Source organism: Rattus norvegicus, chromosome 17, assembly GCF_036323735.1.
Source record: "Rattus norvegicus strain BN/NHsdMcwi chromosome 17, GRCr8, whole genome shotgun sequence".
Taxonomy (NCBI): Eukaryota; Metazoa; Chordata; class Mammalia; order Rodentia; family Muridae; genus Rattus; species Rattus norvegicus.
In genome coordinates this window covers 26,376,832-26,395,000 of record NC_086035.1, presented here as the reverse complement: position 1 = coordinate 26,395,000, position 18,169 = coordinate 26,376,832, and the positions used below count along the sequence as shown (strand labels likewise).

At 45.5% G+C, this 18,169-nt stretch overlaps 1 protein-coding gene and 1 long non-coding RNA gene across 4 annotated transcripts in view; one reads left to right on the top strand and one right to left on the bottom strand.

Moving 5' to 3' along the window:
* Bloc1s5 (biogenesis of lysosomal organelles complex 1 subunit 5) overlaps window positions 1–17,452 on the bottom strand; it is a 25,321-nt gene extending 7,869 nt beyond the window's left edge. Inside the window, exons 1-5 of one of the 3 annotated variants that reach the window (XM_006253807.5) lie at window positions 17,254–17,452; window positions 13,333–13,415; window positions 6,602–6,731; window positions 3,353–3,411; window positions 2,643–2,777 (exon numbers count right to left, since the gene is read on the bottom strand). In XM_006253807.5, the coding sequence (XP_006253869.1) occupies window positions 2,643–2,777; window positions 3,353–3,411; window positions 6,602–6,731; window positions 13,333–13,415; window positions 17,254–17,365 (519 nt within the window). In that variant the 5' untranslated portion in view covers window positions 17,366–17,452. Of the gene's footprint in view, window positions 1–2,642; window positions 2,778–3,352; window positions 3,412–6,601; window positions 6,732–13,332; window positions 13,416–17,253 lie in introns of those variants that run through there. The other 2 variants (XM_063276390.1, NM_001107347.1) reach the window with 2 other exon arrangements.
* On the top strand, window positions 228–6,270 carry LOC134482843 (uncharacterized). Its single transcript, XR_010059452.1, has 2 exons — window positions 228–355; window positions 5,313–6,270. It is a non-coding gene; the product is annotated as an uncharacterized LOC134482843 (long non-coding RNA).
* Window positions 17,453–18,169: the final 717 nt, after the last annotated feature.

Genomic DNA, 18,169 nt, shown 5'->3' with positions numbered 1-18,169 from the left:
AAAATGACTTTAGGAAAAAGTATCAGTACAAAACCTATTAACATTATTTTACACAGAGCCATATGTACTCATTTATTCTGCGCTTTCTACTTCTATCAAGAACAATGGTTATATTCAAACTCTATGTACTTCATGTCGGCTTCATGTGATGTCACTGCTCTCATGATGACATCATAAAGGAAGCTAGCTAGAACTAGTAAATGTCTGGTCAGTATGAAACAGAAGCCCTCGTGGTCATTCCTTGTTACTGGGGTGGCTGGACAGGGCGGCCAAAGTAGATTCATACACATGGAGCGGCATTTGTATTCTGACCACTGACCCTGGCCACCTCACCTTTCCATGACCTGTCTTTAGAGTAAGTGGACCTCACAAGCCATCTGTTTTCAGTTCATTCTCTTAGCACCAAGAACGCAACTCTGAATTAGGGTAGCTCTTAAGACATGTTGAACAGCAGCCGAATGGGCATATATTGTTCTTTTGAATGTTCTTTTAGATATCAATTGTGGGAAATGTGATTTGGACAAATGATGCTTATCAATTTACTTCCCACAAAATTCCACAAATTGTCTTAACATAAAAGAGTTACTGATTAATGGTTACAGCCATTTTATCCCATTACTACTTCCACCTTTAAATATACACACTGTGGCCAACAGGACAACCCAAGGCAACAATCACTATTATGCAGGAAAGTGCAAATTGGGGTCGTTTTTCATCTGTATATACTTGAGGTACAGGGACCTATTTTACCTTTATGACAAATGTGTGTGTCTATGTGTGTGCACATGTGTGCATGCGGTGTGTATGTGTCTGTCTGTATGTATGTAGGTATGTGTATGTATGTATGTATATATATGTGTGTGTGTATATGTATGTACATGTATGTATGTGTGTGTATGTGTGTGTATATGTATGTGTTGTGTGTATGGCATGTGTATGTGTATCTTAGTACTAAAACCTCAGCCTGGTCAAACTTTCAGGAGGGTGGCAGTAAAATCCAGCAACTGTTAGGACCCGTAGCCATGCGCTTCCCATGCTCTGATAACCGGGTGTATATAAAGCTGAAGAGATTAGGACTCAGACTAAAGGTTTATCCCGGCAAGCATGGAAGGACTCTTCACTTATTGCTGGTCTCTGAAAATGCCCATCTTTCATAATGTCAAGACTTAATTTATTAAATGTCTGGAGGGGACTCAGAGTACCCCTTACAAACGCAAGGCCACTGACCGCTAGCCCACGGTGAGAGCACTGCGGGATGTCCCACTCCCAGGCAGAGCCAGGCCTAGTGCCAGAGTCTCTCACAGAACTTGGGATCAAGAAGCAGGAAGGCCAGGAGTTCACAGCCAGCCTTCGCTAGAGAGCAAATACAAGCTGAGCTTAAGCTCTATCAGATTACGTCTCAAAATAAAAAAACAAACACAACTGCAGCCAGCACTCTACCAGATACTCTGTTCTCACAAACAAAAGCGCTCTTGTCCCAGTTATAAAGTGTGTGGCCCAGGCCTCAGGGTTCTCTGCACTCACCCAGGGCAGGGCAGTCATCAGACAGTGAAGCCAGTGCTCACTGCCTCGCCTCCTCCCATCATCTGTCTCTGCTTCTGCCATTCTCCTCACCCTCCCTCAGCCCCCTTCCACCCACCAGCACCAGAACCCTTGCTTCCAAATGGGGTCAGACACGGACAGCCACACCTTCCTATTCATTCCCGTTGCTGAGATCACACAAGGCACCGTAACTTGACCACAGTGCGCACTTTGGCCTGTCTTCTATTAGTATTTGTGGTTTAAGAGTCCTACATTTTAGCTCCCTAGGTCTATAAACTGCCTTAACCTTAACAAACAAGAAAGTGTTCCCCCTGGTGGCCACTGGTAAAGCACAAGATTGAAAAGCACGTGCTGCCCAGGCTGGCCTGTCCACTGGGCCCCTGCCTGCAGTTCTCAGTGCTGTCTGCCTCCACCCGACACAGGTCTCCCAAAAACACTTCTATATCCTCAGTGCTCAGCAAAGCCAGGTTTCCAGAGCTTGGCCCATCTGGCTTAAACACCAGGTCCTTTCAGTAAAGCTTATGCCATCAAATTGTTGAGCTTCAAAACTCTCTATGGGCACCCAGAATGGAATAAAGGACGTGAAATCACAACTCTGGAAAGATTCATCCCACTGCCTACCTGTGCTGTGGTAGACCTCAGTTAATGAGAATACACAGGACAGGGGCATTGCATTCAGAGTGAATAGCAGTTTCAACATCTGTTCTAGTGAATGTGATGTGTATTTTTATTTATTTAGAACAATGAATAAATTATAGAAACACTAAGACATTTCCAGGTAAAAACACCAAATTATCTCATTACCTTACATTTTACCCTGTTTTTCCACATTTGAGTTATGATGCAATTCAAATTAAGCAGAGCATTGTCTAGCTAAGGCTTCCCAGCCTCCTGTGGCTGTCCATCTATTCTAAAGGGACATGCATAATACCACACAGAACACAGCTTTGGGCTCACAGGCAAGAGCCATGCTTCTTTCCTTTCTTTCTCTGTGAGACAAACAACACTTTCAGAAAAAATACGGAAATGAAGAAACAGTTTCTATTTGAATTATTAAAATGGCCAGGGGCTGGGAACGGCTCAGGTGGTGAAGTACTTACATACAGATCGTGGGGGTGCAGCAGGCCGCTGTAACTACGTGCTGGGGAGGGGGTGTAGAGACAGGAGGATCTCGGCAGCAGCTCACTGCTCAGCAATGCACCCAAATCCACGAGCCCAGGGTCACGAGTCCCTGTCTCCAAAAGCAAGGGAGCGGGAACTGAGGAGGACACCACATGTCCAGCTCTGGCCGCAAGCACGCTGCACAGGCCACCATCAACACACACACACACACACACACACACACACACACACACACCCCTAAAAAGATCACAGGCACACTGCACAGCCCACCACACACAAACATTTAAAAAGATGACAGTGTCGCAATGTTTTCAACAACATGTGTTAGCCTCCTTTAAACCTTTTTTAATTTCTGTATATTTATAATATGTATCAGTGTTTTGCCTGCATGTATGTCTGTGCATCATGTGCACGCAGTGCCCGAGGAAGCTAGAAGAGGGCACTGGATCCCCTGGGACTGGAGTAACTGATGGCTGTGAGCCACCATGTGTTGCTGGGAACGGAAGCTGAGTCTGCTGGAAGAGCAGTGCTCCTAACTGCTGAGCCATTCTCCGGCCTCATCTTTCAGGCTTTTAGTCTCTGGATCACAGAAAACGAATTCAGAGACACTGGATTAGAAGCAACGGCTGATAGTGTAGTAACAGGTCTGGGAAGTCTGGGCCCCTTCGCTCAAGTCTCCCATTCTCACCTTTTTCCGCTCCTGTTCTCTCTGCTGGAGTCTATGGATGGAGTCAGTAGCAGCTTGCACTGAAATAAAACAGACAGTGGGATTTCAGTGGCAGTCTCTGTCAGGAAGACACCTCTGGATTCTTTAGATCTCAAGAGAGAGTATTAAAAACGGGTATCAGTTCCAGTTGGAGGAATGGCTAAGAGGAAAAGTACATTTGTCAACACGTTCAGGATGGCATAGCTGGAAAACCACCATGACAGCTTTGAGCTGTGATCCAAAGAGCACAGAGATACTAAGCCCCCTGACAGGTCGGCATCAACCTCAGTCAATATTCTCTAAAATGGGACAGCACCAGATGAACTCACAGTTGCATTCAGAGCAATGAGGCCCATGGTCTGAGCCTGTCAGCCCATTTTCTATCACTCGTTAAGCTGTTCTCTCAGAGGCAAGGCCTGACAGCTAGACGGCCCCCACAGTCAGCTTTCCTCTCATTTCTTGCCTCTGCTCCTGCCTTCTAACTAGTTCATCCTGGATATAGCTACAGTATTTACCTCTCCCGGGTCTGAGAATTCACTAGTCATTTCTGTTTCTTAAGAGACAACATTCTAATGTAGGGTGAACATCCCCAAATTCAAGATGTTTTAAAATCTAAGACTTTCAGAGAGCTGGTGGGATGGTACAAGTGGAAGCTTCCACACCAGACCTCATGTGGTGGGTCTCAGGAAAGGCTCCGGTCATAAAATACTGCTCCAAACCACTCCCAGGCTGGTGTGAACCCTGAGTTCCTCAGACCTCTCATCACCAGCTGAACTTTACTTCTGCTCTGTCAAAGGCCATTGGTCTGCAGGCCAAGGGCCAGCCTTGCCACCTGTGACTGGTCCGCCTTCTTGCTGGCCCACTGACTCCTGACATGCTTGCAGAACCCTGCTACACACCCAGTCCTGCTCCTGCTGAGCTCCTCCCTCCTCCCTCCTCAGCATAGAAGTGCTGCCTTCCACTGTGCTCATCCCACTCCCACCGAAGGCGTTTGCACTTCCTGCTCCCCTAGAACACTTTTCTCCCAACTCTCCTGTGTCTGTCTGAGTCTTACTTCTTTCACAAATGAGGAACTAACAACAGGACCTCAGGATGGACATGGTGGTTCCTGAGAAAGCACAGCAAACGCGCTTGTTAAGAGATTAAGTAGTATTCTAAGAATCATGAGGAGACAGCTATACAGGTGTGAAGACCTAAGTTTGGATTTCCAGCTGCTGTGTCTGCAAGCCCCATACTGGCTAGACTGACACAGTCTAGCCAAAACTCCAAGACCCAGGCTCAGTGCGAGACCCACAGCACAGCCTGGTTTACAGAGTGAGTTCCAGACCAGCCTAAGCCACAGGAAAGACCCTGTCTCAACAGCAGCTCCTCACGCATGAGCAGTGTCATGTAATGGTGCACTGAGGGCCCTGTTCACTGTGCTGCCCCACACAAAGCCTGCACTCGCTCTCCCTGTCCTCTGATGAAGTGCTTTCAGTAGTGAAATTCCCTCAGCAGAGGGAGACCTCTACAGGACCACCTTGTGTCATTCTGAAGTTGGAGTGGCTAATTGTTTTCCTTCCCTGCCTAGGGCTAACCCAGCCAGGTCCACGTCAGGCAGGGACAGTGATTTCTCTTTCAGAATACTAGGAAGCCTCCACCTCCCAGATGCAGCCTGCACGCAGATCTCATTTTCAAAGCTTTATTCTCGGCAACCATTAACAACCGTTCCTAGATCACAGATGGCATCTAAGGATGAAGGATTGGCTTCCCAATCATTTTTTTTTTCCTTAACAAAAGTAGGAAAACAAAACAAGAGAGGAATTGATTAGATCTGCTGCCTTCCTGCGGCAGTGAGTATGACATCACCGTTCCTAAACATGGCACTATCATGTCCTGTTTGTCTTTTTTTTTCCTTCCTGGCTCTGTGACTGATCTTAAAAATCTGTTTTTCTGTCCTCAGGTCATTTTCATTTTTGGATCACCCCAAATGCAATTTGAAAGGAAAGTTGAAGGAGCATGTCACTTCTGCTGTCACCTGTCACAGCGCCCCTGCCCCAAGATGATAATTACATCATTCCCCTTCCCTTTTTCTCCTCCAAAACCTGCCCATCCACCCCTCTTGCTCTCTTTTAAATCCATAGCCTCTTTGTTCATTGTTACTACAAGTGTGTGCTACACACACACACACACACACACACACACACACACACAGAATGCTTGTCACCTAGGAATTCAGTTCTGTGGACAAACAAGCACAATACAAAAGCCCAATGTTGTCTTTTATTTTTACGACCCCCACTCCAGCCAGTTCTACTTGAAGAAATCAAATATGATCATGGCAGAGTTAGCCTTTTAAACCTTCTTTCTGTGTCAGAGTACACATGACCCTATGGGACTGAACTGCTAACTAAGGCCTCTTTCCTGCTTTCCTTACAGGCTGGCCTTGTCCCCCTCCCTCACAGGCTGGCCTTGTCCCCCTCCCTCACAGGCTGGCCTTGTCCCCCTCCCTTACAGGCTGGCTTTGCCCCCCTTCCTCATAAGCTGACCTTGCTCTCCTTCCTCATAGGCTGGCCTTGTCTACCTCCCTCATAGGCTGGCCTTGCCCCCCTCCCTCACAGACTGGCTTTGTCCCCTTCCCTCGCAGGCCAGCCCTGTCCTCCTCCCTCAAGGCTGATTGCGCCTAGTGCTTCAGTCATCAGTTGTCATCCCTCTGTGGACAAGCTGCATGTTCTTATTGTACACATCTGAGGAAAAACTTCGATGTTCTGACATCCTAATTTTAACATCACACTAACATCAACTTTCATTTCTGTTAAAGTCGAATACTAAAGAACACTAACAAGCATTCCTCTGTCAGCTACCTCTTCTCATTGAAATATTCTCCTTAATGAGAAAACTGATAAAATATAAATAATGGTGTTGCTGTGGAGTCCTACTTTTCCTATAGTCCCTACTTCCCTGGTCATCATATACTTTCTAATGGATAAAATTAAACATTTAAAGGTACAAAGCAAGAATTTTCTCCTATGCTAAAGAGCTCATCTTGTGCAATGCTTGTGCATATGTCTTCCTTTGGATCCTGAAGCCAGGAGAGTGACCACATTGGACAGTCTCTGTGTAGCTGGCCTCCCCTGGTTAGCCCCAGTCAAGAGCTCCCCTCCGCTCCCAACCCCCCTACCCCCGCAACACTAAGGAGGACACGCCTGGGTATGGGATAGGAGGTCAAGGCTGCACAGCAGCTAGACTTACATCTCTGCAGGGTCTCCTCCAGGCCACCCTGCATGGTCTCTCTGCACTTGGGAAGCATGCGCTCATTTGTTTCCTGGATCATATTCTTCAAGTTCTCAAGAACGCGCAATTCTCGAAGACCACGTTTTTCCTATTAAGAACAATAAATTACTAGTATCTCAAGTCTTAGCAATTACTGTCTGTAGTTCCAAGAGGACAGGCTTGTGAGCACACACACCTTTTAAATCTCTCACTGAAAAGGTCAAAACCTGGTAGCATTTTATTATACAACATTCCAAAAGCCATAATAAGAATAATGTTTTGGGGGCTGGAGAGATGGCTCAGCAGGTAAAGAGCACTGACTGCTCTTCCAGAGGTCCTGAGTTCAGTTCCTAGCAACCACATGGTGGTTCACAACCATCTGTAATGGGATCTGATGCCCTCTTCTAGTGTGTCTGAAGACAATGACAGTGTACTAACATATATTAAATAAACGAATGAATAAATAAATAAATAAATCTTTTAAAAACAACAATATTTTTAGGGTAGTGTTCAGAAACAGACAGGAGAAACACTAGAGAGGCAAGAAAGGCACGTTTATGGCTACATATTTCATTAGAACGAGCCCTGATGCTTCTGTTCTCATGTGCTACAGATTCTATGTCTGCCTTTTCCCTCTGCAAAGTAACTTTATTTGGTCAGTGTAATGGCCCAAGCAATGGCAGACGGACACCCTACCATACAGAAAATGAGCAGTGAAGGCCGCCATCCTTAACAAGGCCTGTGTTGGCCTGCAAGGACGGGACCCACCAGATCTCTAACTGGCATGAATCAAGCTTCGAGTTGGAAATGTAGTCCAGTGAGCCGAAGATTCTGCACTGAGTGTGGATAATGCCAGTGTCTGTGCCATCTTGGCCTATGTTAGGCAGAGGCGTATGTGCAACCCCCTACGATGCCACTGGGCTCTTCTACCCAAGAGCTCTGGGCCATCATGGTTTGCCCGCAGTCAGCTGTTGCTGTTGAGTCCTACTGTCCCAGGAGCACTCCTCCCTCCATCATCTCCCTTGCTTACTGTGCTTGAACCCTCTATGTTGCTTAGTATGGATTCTAGGACTAAACAGGTAAAAAAGATATGGACAGCCAGCCAGGACAATGCAGAGAGCCTTGTCTCTAAAAACAAACTACTACTACTAATAATAATAATAATAGTCAGGTGTGGTGGCACATGTTTTTAATCCAGGCATTAGGAAGGCAGATCTCTAAATTCAAGGCCAGCCTGGTCTACAGAGTTCCAGGCCAGCCAGGGGTACACAGAGAAACCCTGTCTCAAACACAACACACACACACACACACACACACACACACACACACACACACACACACACACACACGTTTCATTTATTTACTGATAGAGTAACACACACATGCCAAGGTGTGTGTGTGTGTGTGTGTGTGTGTGTGTGTGTGTGTGTGTGTGTGTGTCTGAAGTCCAGAGGACAACTTGAGTGATCCAGGACTCTCCTTCCACCGTGTAGGTTTCAGGGATCAATCTCTGATCATCAGACTTGGCAACAAGCACCTTTAGCCTTTACCACATCTCTGGCCCCACGAGCACATGTTAATGCTGATAGGAAGGTGTCTCTCTAACTCTCTGATGTGTGCTCTGATGTGCAATGGCCCCAAGAAAAAGCTCATCTGAATACCATTCCAAGAGCCCTGCAGAGCTCTAACCGTGTGTCTGTCATCTCTACAGCGAGGTGCAGATGGGCTAGATACAAAGTCCACTGGCATAACAGACAAATCTGCCAACAGTTGGATTTTCTTCCCTTTACAAAGGGCCTATTCATTTAGCCTGGGTGCCCAGAGGATATTTTTTTCCCTATAAAGTCCAAGGTGTTTTTTTTCTTTTAGAAACAGTCTCAAGGATTGGGTACTCTAGGTTAACCTTCCCAGAAAGTAGCACATACTTCAGCATGAGTCCAATAGCAATTTCGGGAAAGTTTTCCTGAATTCTCTTGTTCTTCTTGGTGCCTTGATTTTTCCCCAGGCTTGTCCCAGGCTTGTGTCATCTGGACTCATCGTCAGCATGCACTCCTTCCTCCCCAGTCCCTCTCTTGTCAATGTTAAATCTTCTCAGTCTTATTTTAGGACTAGATAGTTTATCTATTTATTTCTGGGCTCTTAGTAGTGTATGTCTTTAATCCCAGCACTCAGGAGGCAAAGGCAGGTGATCTCTGAGTTTGAGGCCAGCCTTGTGTACAAAGTGAGTCCCAGGACAGCTGAGGCTACACACAGAAACCCTGTCCTGAAAAAAAATAAAACAAAACAAACACAAACTTTCATTTTCCCAGAGTCTTTCACCTCACTTCTTGCCTATTTCATTCTATCCAATCACTTAGACACTTTCCCCGATCCTGACTTACACCCTTCCTATAGCTTTCTTCTTTCTTGTCTTTAGCTCTACAGCTTCTCCAGTGTGGCCTTGGCCTCCGTGGTGTTCACTCTGTGGAGGTGGAGCCTATGATGCTATCTGCTGGGCTCTGCTGTTCTCCAGATGGCCTATGGGATTTCCAAATAGGCCTAATGGGAATTTTGAGGGGCTTGGAGAGTCTGTATGAGACCCCTGGCCTCCCGAGCTCCCTGCTGTTCCCCCACTTCTGGCATTTCTGATGTCAGGGAAGCCTTTAGGCTATGGGTAGCTTGGTCATTTGCTATTCTGAGGCTCTCTTACCACTTGGCCTTATTATTGCTGTTGCTTGTGTTGCTGGCCAAGTTTCGCTGCATGTTCCCAGAGACAAAATTTGATGAAGAAAAAACTAAGCTGTTAAAAACTATGCCATTATGCTGCTGTTTCGGGATGGCGTTGGAACTGGGAAGATTCGAGTTGAAGAGGAATATTTCAGCCCTTGTGGTAACTTCATTTCTTATCAGGCAGAGGAATATTCTGTCAATGCAGAAACAAAGGCATCTAAATAAAAGAGCAGAGCTCTATAGCTCCAGACAGGGGGATTGGAGGGGGCCTCTTCTTAGTCCACAGGAGATTTGGGGGAGTAATAGGATCCCTTGGGAGATAGTCAAACAACCGGCTGCCGATCACTCTGTAGCAAGATTTTTGTTATTTATTTTTCTGTTTCTTTCTGGGTCTCTGTCTTTCTCTCTGTGTGTGTCTCTCTTCCTCCCTCCCTCTCTCTCCTTCTTTCTTGTGTTTTAAGACAGTCTCACAGAACCCAGGCTGCCTCAAACTCACTACGAAGCTGATGGTGACTTTAAACTCCTCCTCCTTCTGCCTCCATCTTTGAAGGACTAAAACTATAAGCATGCAACCACTACATCCTGTATTGTTGTTGTGTTGTTGTGGTGGTGGTGGTGGGAAAGGGTCTCATGTAGTCCAGGATAGCCTTGAGTTTGCTTTATAGCTGAGAAGTGCCTTGATCCTCCTGCCTCAGCCTCTGACTGCTGAGATTATACTGGCAGCTTTGTGCAGCCCTGGGGATCAGGCGCACAGCAGGCAAGCAGTCTGCTGACTGAAGTATTTCCCTAGCTCTACCAAGTGAATTAGTAGTCTGAGCCCACAGGTGACAGAATCTAGCTTACATAAGAAGAGGCCTGTGGAGTGGCTTGCTGTAAGGGTGGTCTCTTCACTGAGCCCTTCTGCCTGGTAAGGGCTTGTTGTTAACTGGGTGTATTTGATTGACAACTATAATCGACATCAATCTCAAAAGGGAAAGCTACAGTAGCACGTGCTCACCAAAAGCTGCATCTCATTCCCAGGTGTGAAATTGTTCGGATAATGCCTACCAGCAATGAGATAATGATGTGTAGCCTCCCATAAACGACATGTGCTCTAACCCCTTAATTCAGGTCGGAATGAGTGACAAGTGTAACATGCTGAAAACAGTGCCTCGCCATAAGCACTTCTCTGTTAATAACTACTGATGCTGCTAGAGAACTTTATCCTAGAGCCGTAACTCGATGGCATCAGAGGGAAAAACAAGGCTGACAACTAAATCCTTCTCTCGATCTCAACACTGATCAGCCCCATGGGTTGAAAGGTCAGGACGCTATGAAATTGTACTTGGCGCCGCCTTAAGAGTTTTCTCTGGCCCAGTTCATCTCACATTTGAATGTATTTATTTGGTCTCCTGAGACAGAGTTTCACTGGATACTCCATACTGGCCTTGAGCTCAGCGACTGTCCTGCCTTCCTCCCAAGTTCTAGGATTACAGAGTGAACCGCATGTCCACTACCCCACGGCCATGCCCACTAAGGCGATTCCCTCTGATTCCTGTGTTACGGCATTTCTGCCAACTTGGAGGGCCTCTTCATTTTCCAGTTCTCTATGTGCTCCTAGTACCTATTTTTCTTTCTCTGCTCAGATGTCACCCCTCTGGAGCAGTCTCCTGTGGAGCCCCTCAGGGATCGGTTCCTGGAGTCCTGCCCTCTCTCAGAGACTTGGGTCTGTAGCAGGGCAGCTCGTCATCTGCGTGCATTTCTTCTTGTACACATTCTGAACTTGCAATTGAAGCTTTCTGGTTGTGAGGGTTATCTGTCACTCACTTTCCCATGTGTGGTAAGAAGACATACAGACAGGCAGACAGGCAGACACTTCCGCATCATTCCTACTTATTCCATGTTACCAACACTTGCACTGTGTCTGGGGTGGTCACGTGCCTCTGACAGAGGCTGGCTCTGCTTCCTGCCTGCTGTCTCTTTTACCACACAAAGTGGCGACATAATGACGGAGGCTCCATAGCCACTTTTAAGTGTAAGGACTATGTGCCAAGGAAACAGGCTGGAAGCAGCTTACATCGTAAACTCACCAAGCCAGCCCTGGACTTTCGAGACCTGTCCCAGGACTATGCAAGAAACATAAGCCCTTTTTGAGGCCTCTTTTCCACATATCTGTTACTAGTGATAAACACATTCCCACTGAGATGCCTGGGTGTTTGGCAAGTATTCGGTAAAGCACTGAAGGGGGTGTGCCAAGCACATTCTCATACAATAACTTGGGATTACCCTCTCCGCTCTGTCAGAGAGACCATGCTGTCTCATCTACAGCTAGTACCACAAGGGCTTAAAGGGCAACACTGATTCCCTAGGAAGCTGCCACACTGCCTTTCACAAGTGCTGGGGTGGGAACGCGCCCTAACAGAGGCTGCACACAGCCCAACCTGAGCCTGTCGTGTTCACTGGAATTCAGGGAGAAACTTTCTAAAGGTAGGAGAAAGGCTCTCAACTGTTTTTAAACACCAGAGAAGACAAAGCCTGTCACAGTCTACCCATGCTTGAGGAATTCTGAGAAACACTGCCACCGTGTGGCATTTATTCCCTCTTTGGTAGAGAAAATTAAAAAAAAAAAAAAATGAGCTGGAGCGTCTGGTCAGCTCTTCCTAAGGTGAAGTCCACCTGAGGGGCAGAGGTGCGCAGGCTGGCTCTGCTCTGTTCTCCTCATTGAGATGGAGGAGAGCCCTGCTGGGCACTTGTCTGTGTGTGACGCTGTGGACGGTGCTGGGCTCTCACGTCTCTGGACAGCATTCCATCTTCCTTTCCCGTTTGTTTGTTTTTGGATTTGTCTTGAAGCCATAGGCTTCAGTGTTTGCCTGTTTGCTGTTAGTCCGTGTGCCACATGCATGCCTGAGTCCCACATCGACCAGCAGAGAGCACTGGGCTCCTGGAACTGGAGTTACAGACAGCCGTGAGCCACCATGCGGGTGCTGGAACCTGAACCTGGATCCTCTGAAAGAGCAGTTTAGACCTTTGAACAGCTAAGTCACCATCCAGCCCCCAGCCTTCTCCTCCTTATTTGTGGAGCAGGGATGGGGGCAGATTCCAACAGTCAGGAAAACTGTGCTATGCTGTGTGAGCGCTTGGGAGGAGAATCACGGAGGTCACTGTGTGAAAAGAACTGACTGAGTGCTTGTCAAAAAGAGCAAATCAAACGTGGCCATGATTCAATTTCTGGGTCCTTACAAACACTCTTAAGTGAGAAGTCCCTCAAGATATGACTTATTTCCTGGGGGTAGGTTGCCATGTGTCTGCATCTGTTTTATTTACCATATAATTCCATTTCCTAATATGTGACGTACACAAATTCTCAACATATTTTGTTTAACTCTATATATGGTTACATCTGTCATGGCCAATGTGGAAACTTATAGTTTAGTAGAATTTTTCTTTTTCAAAGTTCGGGGTATCAAACGCATCCTAGAGTTGGCAAAGGGTTTTAGAAAGTCAGATAATGTTGGATCACTCTGGTAGGCAGTGAAAAGTGAATCTGAACAGACACAGCAATTCGAAGCAGTGGGACTTCCTAGATGAGGGCCATACAGAAGGCTGGGTCACTGTGGCAGGTATGAACGAAATGGGAGAGGCATGTGGAGTTCTTAGGTTTCAACTTGATTGTTCGTGCTCCAACCCAGGAGAAAACACAACAAATGCATCTGAAAACTCAGAGCCATCAATCCCTAAGAGTTTTTCCCCCACTCTCTCTAATTTCATAGGGAAAAACAGTTTGCAATTAACAGATAAGAAATAGTCTAGAATAGGTACCATGATATGGCCTGCTATCTCCTGTTGTCTGGTCTTATATTTAATAAGTACTTTTTACCTTTTCCTAACTTTTACTACATACATTTTAAGAAGACATAAAATATTAAGGCAGGTTTTAGACCTTAGGAATTACCCTTCAGTGTAGTAGATGTCATTACCAATTGGGGCAATGCTTTTTAACAAAGTAAGTTTTAGATACTTACTTCAAATTCTTTTACAAAGTAACGGATTTCACCTTGGGTAACTGGTCTGTGATCCAGCAGTCTTGAATGAATTTCTCCAAGATCTAGACAAAGTAGAATCAAGGATTAATTCACACTCAGCGGTGTAATCTCTGGCCTGTTTCACTCCTCCCCTTCTCTGTGAACAGGTGAAGAGAGGTTAAAATCCAGTTCAGAGCATGGCTCAGGAGGGAATCTCCTCCACTTCCAGCGTGTGTTAGATGGCAGAACTACTTTTGAGAGCCATCTAACAATATCTAACAGAGCTGGAGACACACATCCTTAGCAATTCCATGCTGAGATACATAACATAGAAAAATAAACTCATTCCAACGAGCATGACATCTGTAAATGTCTGCTGAGGCAAATGTGTACTACCAAAAGAATAATTTAAAAAGGTAACATTCTAAACAGCTACACAATGAAGTTCGATAAACGGAGAGTTAAAAATGCACATACCAGGTTGACACCTATTAACAAAGATAAATCTCACAATAGCTTCAGAAGGAATAAACCATTTGCATAAACTCTAAGGATATACAAAATGACACTTCCCCTGGTACACACCAAATTCAAGATGGAGGGTGATATATAGAGAGGGTGATGAGAGTCCAGCAGAGCAAGGTGCGTGGTGGGGCTTTTTAAGCACTGGGGATTGAACTTGGGGCTTTGCATATTCTAGGTCAGTTTCTCTTGTGGGCCTGGTAGAGATTTGTCTGTGAAGGTGAGTGGTGAGTGCTGGCATTAAGCATCTTAACTTTATACTAGATATGAAAAAGCCATACCTATAAAAGAATTCTGAATTTTAACCCATTGGGTGAATGGTTCTATTCCTTCTTCCTGGCAACAACTAGCTTAAGATAAAAACCTCAAAATAGCTAGAGAAATTAAATGCCCAAATAAAAACATGTATACCTTATATTCACATGCATATATATATAATTATATATATAATTTTTAAGCGGATCTGATTCTATTTTCTGTTTTTTATACGTTTTATTGAGCTGTATCATGCTAATATGCTAAGAAAACAATACAAACAGGACACTTTCTGTTTAATCTCTCAGTAGGTTACTATCCACATCATTTCTGTAAGAAGCTATTTGGAGTTTTCTTTCAAGAAGAAAGTTCTTTTGGGAAATATGATATGCACCAGGGTATGCGGACTTCACTATTCAGATCTCGGATCTAGTGTACTAGGAATTAGGACCGACTGAGTAAGACCAAGCGTGTGTAGGACTTCGTAGACCCCGGACAGAGCACAACTGGCCAACAGGACATACAGTTCAGCTCCAAAAGTCCATCTGAGGTCTTCCATTCCAAATGAGCTGCAGTTTTCTAAACACCACCTCTTGCCTCAGGCTTCGTGATGCAGCCCCTCCAGGTGCCACACAGTGATCCCTATACCCGCACTTCTCACTTCACCTAATGTCCCTTTTCTTCTACAGCATCTGAGCCTCGTTCTTCCCCGACTCTGGCTTTCATTCTCAGCAGCTTCTTCCTAGGTTTCTGAACAGCCTGCATGCTGCGTTCCTGAAGCACCAGAGGGGTCTACTTCTATCGTACCATGTCCCACAAGGTCCCCAAACCACCTCTTCCCCAGTGAGTATCTCCTAGGGCGAGCTGTTTGGGATATTTTCACAGCACTCGTGAATTGCTATCTCTTCCCACATGACTGAGAAGCAGTTAAGGTTTGTCGGTTTGGAGGCATCTGCTTCTGCAGCCTGATGATTAAAAGAACACTTAAGACTCTACACAGAAGTAGATTATCAGTCACTTCTAAAACCACAACTGTGAGAAACTATGGGGAGGGGGTCATACCATGAAATACACACTACCACAGAAGTTACGCTGAGTGGTGACATTATCACAAGTCCATTGTAATAATTCAGTTTGTAGGAGTCCAAACATTAAATATAAATTCTGCTAGTTTAACCATAAATGTGTAAAATATGGATTTCTACAGATATTCAACTCTAGCCAAGATGTATGCATTCTTTTACTGTTTGGTATATAAAAAAAAGGGTACTGAAATATATAATCCTTTGATCTCTACTTGTTTGTAACCTAATGTGGAAGTTAGACAAATATCTTTCACAAAGATATAGAGAAGCACTTTGATGAAAGATCCATGGGGCTACAGGATGAGAACAAACAGAACTGCAACTCTCTCAGTACCTAATAAAGGGAAGGCTGTGTGTGGGTCCTGAGCGTGAAAGTGAGACCCAGTCTCAAAATAAAGAACAGAAGAGGGTGTTGGTGATGTAGCCTCTAGTGGTATGGTACTTGTTTAGTATGTGGGAGGCCTTGGCTTCATCTCCAATACTGGGGGAGGGGGAAGTAACAAAAAAACCAGTACCACACAACATGTAAAATGTCTGACTCAAAAGACACAGTCAACACAATGATAAGCAATCAGGCAAGTGGGGAAAAAATGCCTGCAAACTCTTGCTCAAGGGTACTAAATATATATGTGAATATATATGTGTGTGTGTATATATATATATGAGAGAGAGAGAGAGAGAGAGAGAGAGAGAGAGAGAGAGAGAGAGCGCGCAAGTAGCATTAATGGTAGAGTGGCCAGCATAGCTTCCTTCCAAGAATATATCAAGAACTATAACTCAATAACCAAACCAATTTACACAAAACAGGGGCTTCAATGGACATTAAATGACTACCTAAAAAAAAAAAAATAGGTATTCAATAAGTACATAAGAAAACATTTACTACCAAATATTACAGGAAATGCAAATCAAAATATCTCACATCCATTAACCCATTAGAATAACTAGTACCAAAGACAGACAAAATGTTGGAGAGGACAGGTGAATAGAAAATGGTGTAACAAATACAGAACATGTAAATTCCTCAGAAACTTTAAAGACTCATCATATGACCCAGAAATCTATCTACTTTTGGAGATATATTCCCAAGGACAGAACACAGGGCCTCAAAAAGATGTCTGTATATTCATATTTACAGCAGCATTATTTCCAAGAGGGGAGCTGTCCAAGTCCTCAGAGGCACTGGGCCAGTTAAATTCACAGATCGGTTTTGGTCAAAGAGGTGGTATGAGGAGTTATGGTACAAAGTTTTGCAAGATGAAAAACATTTGTGGATGGAGTCATCACTCCATAGCCCAATAACAGCCATAAAACGACTAATCTTCACTAAGATTGCACAGAAAAATAATTCTTAGTCTTAACACACACACACACACACACACACACACACACACACACACACACACACACACAAATACTATTTGACCCCAAATTAAACGTAAGAGACAATGTGAAACAGGGTTTAAACAGTCACAGGCAGCTCAGCTGGCGCTGCACACAGAACCAGGAAGGTTAAAATGGGAACCGCAGCGACGGTAAGACACCACTCTCTAGGCAGTGTAGGACTGTAGCTGAAAGTTGGTGGGATAGGCGGATTAGCAGAGAGTTAAGGGAAGTAGTGAAAACTGCAACTGTTGGCTTCTTCGCGGGAAACAGGGACTTTTGAGGTTTAGGACTTAAACCTAGTTGTTACTGTAATACTTTAGGTCGAAATCTTCTAAGGCTCAAAGGACACAGGTCCGATCGGTACACTGTATGGTACTGTGCGCTGTGTTTGAGGACGTTTCCCCAAGTGTCCTTTCTTCCTGGCATGACCCAGGCGCAGAGGGCAGAGAACCAGAGTGAAGGACTGAAGTCACCCTACTATTGAGGTGACTCAAACTAGTTCCCATTCTCCACCTGCGCGCCCTTCGCCCACTGCATTTAAGTGGGTCCTGAGAGCTGGACTTAAGGCAGGCCAGGCAGCTGAGGGCAGCGGGAGAGCCAGGGAGCACCGGGAGGGGCGGTCCCCAGCACGCTCCCCCACCCAGCACGGAGGACCACGCCCTCCACTCCGTACCCTTGATAATGAGGTGCGCCGCACCCGCAGTCCCCAGCGAGTCTCGCTTCTTGCCGCCGCCGCCCTGGGCGGCCTCGCATGCTACCGGGGTCTCTGTCCCTCCGCCACTCATCCCGAACAGCTCCGCCCACCCGCGGCCTCCGCGACGCAGGCGCGAACCCAGAGACTCTTAAGGGAGACCGACGCTCGCGGGCTGTTACGTCATCACAGGGCGTCGGAGACGTTGGCTTCCGGAAAGGCGCTCGGGGTATAGCGATTGTGGCCATGCTGGATTAGGGCAGATGATTTGAGTACGTGTGGTGCTTGGAAGTTACCGCGTCCAATTCCTCTTTTCTTTCTTTCTTTCTTTTTTTCTTTTTTTCGGAGCTGGGGACCGAACCCAGGGCCTTGCGCTTGCTAAGCAAGCGCTCTACCACTGAGCTAAATCCCCAAACCCCCGCGTCTAATTCCTATGCCTGCGGGAATTAACTCACTGGGAGCAGGGGGCAGCGTGCAGAAGAATAACATAGTATTCTTAGTAGTAGTATATACATATTTTCTTAGTAGTAGTATATACATATTTTCTACATTGTCACTGGCCACCACTATTTTATAAAGCATTTTGACATGAATTGCCACATTAAGGTCATAATAGCAACGTGAGGAAACAGCTCATAATTTTTAACAAATGAAGCAACATGGCTCTCTAGAGATTAAGTAACTCTTTTTTTTGTTTATTTGTTTAAGTTTTTGTTGTTGTTGTTTTGTTTTGTTTTTTGAGATGGCCTCCCTAAATTTGACTTAACCATCCTGGACTAGCCTGAACTGAGGATCCTCCTACTTCAGCTTCCTGCTTCCTGGAATTACAACCCTATGCCCCTGTGTTTTATTTCACCAGGTTCACTTGTGATCCTGCTTAAATATATATATCTGCTGA